Source organism: Myotis davidii, unplaced genomic scaffold, assembly GCF_000327345.1.
Source record: "Myotis davidii unplaced genomic scaffold, ASM32734v1 scaffold106, whole genome shotgun sequence".
NCBI lineage: Eukaryota > Metazoa > Chordata > Mammalia > Chiroptera > Vespertilionidae > Myotis > Myotis davidii.
This window is the reverse complement of record NW_006297290.1, coordinates 553,860-561,675: the sequence shown is the minus strand read 5'-3', so window position 1 is coordinate 561,675 and position 7,816 is coordinate 553,860. Positions and strand designations below refer to the sequence as shown.

Sequence of the window (7,816 nt, the reverse complement as noted above, 5' to 3'; positions counted from 1 at the left end):
TCCTTATCTTTCCCAACTACTCCCATATCCCATATGTGCAGACCATTTACTATTCACCCAGTGGTTTTTCTTTTGCCTTTTTTTATATACAATAAAATTATGTCTCTATAGACTAATTCTATTCTTGGTGTCCTGAATTAAGTTATTCTTTCAACAAATAGTTGATTTTACTTACATCCCTCCTAACTTGAGAATCCTGTATTAGAATATCAAACACACCTACACACAGTAAATCAGTTGCTGTCAAGATTTATTGAAGAATCAGCAAAGTGAAAACAGACTTTCAAACGTCTGTGTCAGAAAAGGATGAAGATACATGTCCTTGAATTGCTAAACAAAGCGTAAGAACAGTATGATATCAGTGCTTAAGACCTGAAAAAAATTGACAAAAAATTCAGGAAAGACATTTTAAAGAAAGAAAATTAAATTGATTCATACCTTTACATATACTTTTGTTCTTGACAAATGTACATATTTGTAAAATATCATTTTGTCTGACTCTATAGACCTACAATACGTATGTTTCTTACATGTGGGCACAAAATAATTATTGAAGAGCCTTAGTTCTTAGATGAGTGAGGATTGCAGTTCTATTTTTTAAAAGGTGAGAATCATTAGTTGCATACTAATGAAAAATATGTTTAGAATAGGCATTTTAGATCTTTTAAAATTACTCTCTTCATATCTTTAACTCACAGTAAATAATTCAATTAAGGTTTAACTAAAGTGACATAAATCATTAAATGTAGCAGAAAGTGAGCTTTCTTTATTGCTCTCTTAATATCTCTGACTATTGGATAGCTTAGTCAAACTTTGTGATATGAGGGGAACTCTTGTACTGTTAAGTTTTGTAAGTTCCCATAAACATATTCTGCTGCATGATCTCTATCCCTAAGCATCTACATTTTCTAAGTCCAATACTTGCCTTAAATGCCCACATACTTTTTTTTATTACTTTTTTGCTTGTTGGATGCACTTCTTATATGTTAAAACTGAATGTCTAGGCTATTACACAATTGGACGTGACACCTCTTATGTTGCTTTCAAATCAGGAACTCATCTGGCTCTTCTTTCAGTAGTTTAAAGACACCCATTTCAGTTGTAAAAGTGTCTTCCTTTTGGCTTGGATTATCTAGATCAGGGGTAGTTTGGGAAAAGGCCTCAGTAACCTCAGTTACAGATTCCACTCTGTGATTTTCAGACAAATCTTCCTTCATTGTAGGAGATGAATCTTCCAAGAGGTCCATAGGTACCGGTTTAGGAACAACGAAGTCATATCTGGATTCAATAGCAGTAAGCAAAACAGGATGGTTGTCTGCTTCACTGGCAAGTTCTCTCTCCATCCAAACATCAGCTCCATCCGTAGACTCTTCAGCAGGTAACAGAATATCTTCTGGATTGTCTTTGTCTCTTTTGGCAGTGGTAGTAAATTCAAACACAGTGATGAACTTTTCCTCATCAGATTCAGTTAGTTTAGACACAGAATTGGGGTCATGTTCCGGGAGAATTAAGTCAATTTTAGTTATTTTCTCTTCTGTAAAGGTAGTTATGTCTGGAATAGTAGTTAAGTTTTTTTCAGCAGTTGGAGCGATTTCAGTCTCAGGAATAGAAGAGTCAGTCATCTGGACAACCTCGTCAGCAGTGACATCGGATTTGACTGAGGAACTATAATTGTGGACATCAAGTTCTCCCTTAGCTGGAAGGACAGGGATGTCAGTAACACTGGAAGTGCTTTTCTTTAGTGAGGCGGAGACTTCAGAAGTTGTTATTGAGACATCTTTATCTCCCGGGTCAATGGTATCCAAGAGAATATCTTCTTTTGCCATGCTAGTGGAAAAATCTGTTAAAGAAACAGAAGTGACTGGTGATGAGATATTACCAATTTTCACTGGAATGACGTTTTCAGTAGTAGAGTCATTAGCCATGGAGCTTGTGCTGGTCAGAGTGGTGATTTCTTCTTCTGGATTGGTCAATGACTTGTTATAGGACTCCATATTCTCTTCTGAATTTGGTCTTTTCTTTGGTGATGGAAGCCTATTGTTTGCAATTGTTGAAAAATCACATTCCAGTATATAGTCACTTACTGAAGTAATGTGGTCTCCTTCTGAAGTAATAGTTGTTTCTGATCTAGGTATAGTGTCAGTCCCCAAGAGAATGGTTGCTTCAGTTATTGTCTTACTGCTTTCTGTTGGAGGATGAGAATAAATTTTTGGCGAATCATCTTCAGCCATGGGACAAATGGCACCATGCGCACTCACAGGTCTTTCTCTGAGCCCAGTGGTAGCCATAGGCAGGAGAGCGGCATTCATTATAGTGACTGAAGCATTGGTCATCATGGTGATTGTTGCATCAACCACAGGGCCAGTGGCTCTGGCTCCCCTTGGAGGTTGTTTTTATGCCCTGATTGGGCACCTAGTATTGATATTATATCAAAAGACTATAGAATCTTCCCTGATTATGGAATCCACATTCACAGTCCAACATTTCAATAGCAAGGAACTCACAGTTTCCATGTTAGCAGGGGTGTGCCTTCTAATATGGAGTTAGTGTCACTTGAAACAGACACAGCAGAGTCTGCCAGGTACTTTATGGGCTTAGCATCAAATGGGGGAAACTCTGGGAGCCACAAGATTATCAGCAGGAGCTTCAAGTTGCCTTTCTTTCAAGTAAGTAATAGGGTCTTTTGAGGTGAAGCATCTTCTCTTGTGATTCATGTATTTAAATGTCTAAAAAATTAATGGCACTTTGGCAGTGAATGAAGCTGCAGAGGTAATTAGGAAGTAAGAGTTCTGTTTTCTTCTTCAGAGAGGAAATTCCCGTGTTTCCACTCAGTATAATAAAAAATAAGTTTTTGTTGTTGTAATTCTGACTTTTTCTCGAATTAGCATGAATAACAGTGAGAATGTCAGGTTTTGTAGTTTTAATTTCTTTAGGAATGTTTTCCTTTAGAGAATGTTATTTCAACCCCCAAGAGTTTTCTGGTAAGAAGTATGTCAAAAATCACCCAGAAACAGATCAGGGTGTGGCATAAGTATATTGACCGTGGGCGTTGTATCCTGGATTTCAGAGGCAGGGTTTTCTCTAATGATGTTAGTTATATCAGTCATCATTTTGTTTCACTAGTATCCTTAAGGTTTAGCTAATTAGATAAAAGGAGATTGTAGTCTTGTTATTTTTCTTCCAGTGTGATTAGAAGAAAGGATTTTCAGACTTGGACACAACTAAATCTGAAAATCAACAGCAGCAGCAGCCAGAGAAGTGGATTCCATCTCAAAGGCAAATGCTTATTCTTCTTAGACATTGACTCAGCCTCAAAAGGTACAGTGTCTTCCCTTAGTTATTGGTCACCTATCATGATATTACCACTCTCTGTAGTAATATTAGATGATTTCAAGATAAACATTTTTAATTTTAAAGATATGGGCAGCTTCTCCAGAAATGTTTTTGCTTCAAGGGGCTGTCACTATTGAGGGTTCCAATGTCGTCGTTGACACAGGGAATGATGACAGCATCAGGGACAGGGAAAAAAACTCAAGTTAATGATAGGTACAGGTTCTTTATTTTTAAGTTGAAATACTGTCAGTTCTAGTAGCAGTAAAGAAAGTAATGGCATTATTTGGGTTGACTAACTTAAGGGCAAGTTTTTTAACTTCTATTTTTTTCTCATCATCTAATGTTTGTAAATCTTAATTCAGGGTAAGCCATGATATAAAAAGAAGACCTGGTATCCTTTAGGGAGAATGTATTTTTGTGTACAAAAGGGTGAATTAGATAGAGGTGTTAGCTGTATAGCTCCAGGAAGTTATCTTTGAGCACTTGGTATTTATGTTGAATAGAGTTAGAAAAGAAACAAAATATCCATTTTTTGAACATTTAATTCCCAGTTAGAAATGTCAGTTGAAATGATATCATCGTCAAAGGTACTAATTTTTCAAATAGTCTTTAATTTCAGAGATTGCTTTTGTTGTCACACCAACTCTGCTTATACTAAGAGAGCCATGAGGTAGAATCACAATTATTGTAGCAAAATGAGGCATTTCTCTCTAATGGAGAATATTATTACCATTATCCATGTTTATTAAATCACTGACTTAATAAAGGATGCTTTAAATTGAGAGTGTCTTCCGTCAAAGAGCAGAAACATTTGATGAAAATCCTGATGGGACTGTTGGAATTTAGCAATGTTCAAGATAGAACTGGAGCCATCTGCTCTAGGAAATATAGTATACTCACATTTGACCATTAGATCAATGCCATAAAAGCTATCCAAGCTATCATCTGACTTAAGGACAGATGATCAGATTAATTTTGAATGAAATGATGAGTTTCATTTATCTGAATAGTAGTTTCTTTCATTGTTGTTATGTATAATTTTAAAAGAATCAACTGAGAAGTGTTGTATTCTATAGAAACTAGAATTCCTATTTTAGAGTTTATGTACTAACTTTTGAATTTTGTAATTTATTGGAGAAAACAGTTATTAACCTTCATTAAAGTGGTTATAATTGTTACTGGAATGTAGTTGTTAAGGAAGTTTCAGGCTCAATATCTTCATTCACAAAATAATTCCCACTTTCAGAAACAACAAAGGAAGAGAATCAATTACATTTTGAGAGTTGGTTCTACCAACATTTTGTCCTCTTCCCTTTAGTGATTGGGATTTTGGGTACATGAGTAATGAAATTGTAGTGGAAGGATGTGTTGGCCTTTGGGGTCAGTACTTCTTTGTTTTTAGGGAAGATGGCATTTATAGTATGGTCAGTCATGACCCTCATATCAGCTTTGTTGTTGGTAGGCTCCTCAGGGATATCATTTGGAGTAATTATTTCTATCTGTAACTGAGGGATACTAGCATAAAGAATGTGTTTTTCTTCAACCTCCTTGTTAGCTTATAGTACAAAATAAACTTCTTGAAACCTGGAAATATTTTTTCTATCTCAACAATGGGTTCATGTGTAGCGCATATGCTTTCTGAAGTTTGAAATTCCTAGCTGTTGCTCCGAGATTGGCTACATTAAATTCCAACCGAGAATTTCCTTCTACTGCAAAAATGATCTCTATGTAAGATGAAGATTTTTTTCATCGTTAGGAATAATGGTAATTACTTCTTTGAGCAAGGTTGAATTTTCAGCCATAAAGTGGCTGAATAGATCCGTCTGGGAGGGAATCCTTGTGTATGTGAGAGGTTAAATAAGCTGTTACAAGACACTTTATAATCATTATAGATTGATTTATTATCAGCAATGAAATTTCTATTTACAAGATAAGGCTTTGGGATAACATATTTTGGACAGTTTGGATAACATTTTCTATATTTTACATTTGTAAGATAATCCATTTCAAATTCAGTAGCTATGTGTTTTTTTCTGCAGAAGCTTTGGTTGTTTTCTTTGTGTAATAAAAATTTGGTTTATTCATTATAAAAGAGAGTAGAAAACTTTATGGTTCTTTTTTATGGTTCTACATTTTCTTTCAGGTTCTAAATTTTGATTACTAGAGTTATCAATATAAAAAAATTGTTCTTGGTAACAAGAGTAACAGATTTTTAGGTTTGACATTGCCCATAGTGTCTGAAGAGCCAGTGGAATCAGCTCAGATAATAATATATATAGACTAAGACACAGGCTTGGATGCTGCTAATATGAATATCGTTGGGTGATACACAATTATACCTTTTATAAGTCTGGGGCTGCAGTTTATTTACTAGGAGCATTAGAAGTTAGGATTAGAGGTTGAAGTAGTTCCAAAGATGTAAGTCTTAGAAACATGACACTGATGATGGAAGGCAATGATGGCCAATGTTATTTTTACTCTTAGTGGAGATAGCAGGAGCATTGGGCACATTAGCAGACATCTTTTTCAATGGATAAAGAAAGTAAGTGTGTTGATTGCACTTTCTGTGTTTTCATTCACAGTGGAGATATCATCCCTGGAAAGCTGAGCCAAACAAAAATTACTGCAGGTATACATGTTTCATCTTCAGTAAAATCAGATATACTAAATACGGTAGTGTCTACTCTCTTGAGTGTAAATGTCTTATAAATGGTAGTTGATATTTTTTTTCCTGAGGAAATATCACTGTTTATTTAAAGCACGATTAGTATCCTGCTGTCAACTATGGGTTTTGTGTCTTCAAAAAGGGAAAATTCAATTATGTTATTTCCTAAGTTAAGGACTTCAGAGAGAATTTTGTCATCATCACCATTTATGGTACCTTTCCCCACAGGTGTTTTGACAGAAAAGCTAAAAGGAAAATTATTATTGGCATCAAGTAAGAAGTAAGTTGTAGTTTGTGAGTTTGGGTATTGATGTTGGCATCAAAACATTTGAAAGCAATGACATCAGTGTCAGAATTCTTGCTTTTATATATCTAAGAATCACAGTTTGGAAATTCTCTTTAGCTTTAAACTCTTGGGGGTGCTTTTTTAGATACACTGAAGCAGAAACTGTGGTATATGGTGCATGAGACACATGTCTTAGGAATACACTCATTTTTAAAGGGAATTATTTGATCTGTTCTCTAATTCAAAGGCATGCTAACATGAGATCTATTCAGAACCACTGTTTTCAGACAAAATAATCATGTGGTCCACAAATACTGGGGTGATTTTACCTTCAGAAAAATTGTCATCCACCCTTTCTGAAACGTCTTCTGTAAAAAAAATGCTTTCCTATTCAGCAGCTCTCTCTCTCTCTCTCTGTTATACCTTTGTGGTCACATATATTCCCTTTAAAAGTACGTGCCATGTCTTTTTCAGAGGTAATTATAATAGGTGAAAGAATAATTTTATCAGATAGAATAATTATTTTCTCAGGTGGAATAATAGTATAATCAATCATTTTTGTGGCACCTTTCCCAATAATTGTAACAGGAACAAGTTCAGAATATTTTGAAATTCCTGTGGATGTTGTGAAATCAGAAGGAGGAAAACTTAACCTCCATTGTAGACCATATAAACCAGCTGGAATGTTTGCGATGGGCCTTCCTGTATTAGTGACTTCATCATGAGAGGTAGGCCTAGTCACTTTTGGAAGAGTTAATGTGGAATCAGCTAAAAAGATTCCTTTTAAATCGGAAGGTATTTGAGGCCTGAAGGAAGTAGCATCAAATTTAAGAGTGAAATCATTATTCATAATATTGTCACCCTCAGAGAGAGGATTAGACTTAGTTTCTGACAAACAGATTTTCCTGATAGAGGGGATGAAAACTAACATATTTGTAAAATGACTTAATTTCAGTTCAGCAGCTGGATCTTCTTGGTCAAATATATTAGCTATTTTTCTTATAGACATTATTTTGAAAATCTTCTCTAGGGGAAAAGGCTTTCATCATTGCTCTTAGAGATTTGGAATACATCTTGTCAGTCTTAGTCTTCTGATTGTCAGGAGTATCTCCCGTCATAGTGAAAATGAATCAACTTCACCATCTGTGGTGCTACCTGAAAAAGTTGATCCAGTTGGAGGAACATTCCATGGATATGGATTAACGTCAGCCTGAGTTATTACAACTTGTCTCTCTGGAACATCACCTCCACTAACGGCATCAGCATATTCAGTTGCCCTTTCTAACATTTCTGACCTGGTTATTAAAGATTCAGACAAAAAGTTACCTGTCATTAGGCCAGAGGTTTCAGGATTTTTAGTTAAGGAATTAGGAATAAGCCTGCCAGATGTTAATAAAGATGGGAATCTTCTAGATTTAACATTATCTTCTCCAGAATCACCACCTACATAACTACGTTCAGTGGAAAGAACAATGGAATCACTCATAGTGCTGGCTCCCTTATTCATAGATGAGGAAAAGATTGAAGCTATG

The 7,816-nt window shown here is 35.4% G+C and overlaps 1 protein-coding gene across 1 annotated transcript; it reads right to left on the bottom strand.

Moving 5' to 3' along the window:
• Positions 1–1,043: 1,043 nt before the first annotated feature.
• On the bottom strand, positions 1,044–2,231 carry CABS1 (calcium-binding protein, spermatid-specific 1). Its single transcript, XM_006773098.1, has one exon. It carries the CDS (start codon positions 2,229–2,231, stop codon positions 1,044–1,046), a length of 1,188 nt encoding a protein of 395 aa, XP_006773161.1.
• Positions 2,232–7,816: the final 5,585 nt, after the last annotated feature.

What these genes read in the sequence shown, in the direction of transcription:
- CABS1 (XM_006773098.1), bottom strand. Translation starts at nt 2,231, where the DNA reads ATGGCTGAAGATGATTCGCCAAAAATTTATTCTCATCCTCCAACAGAA.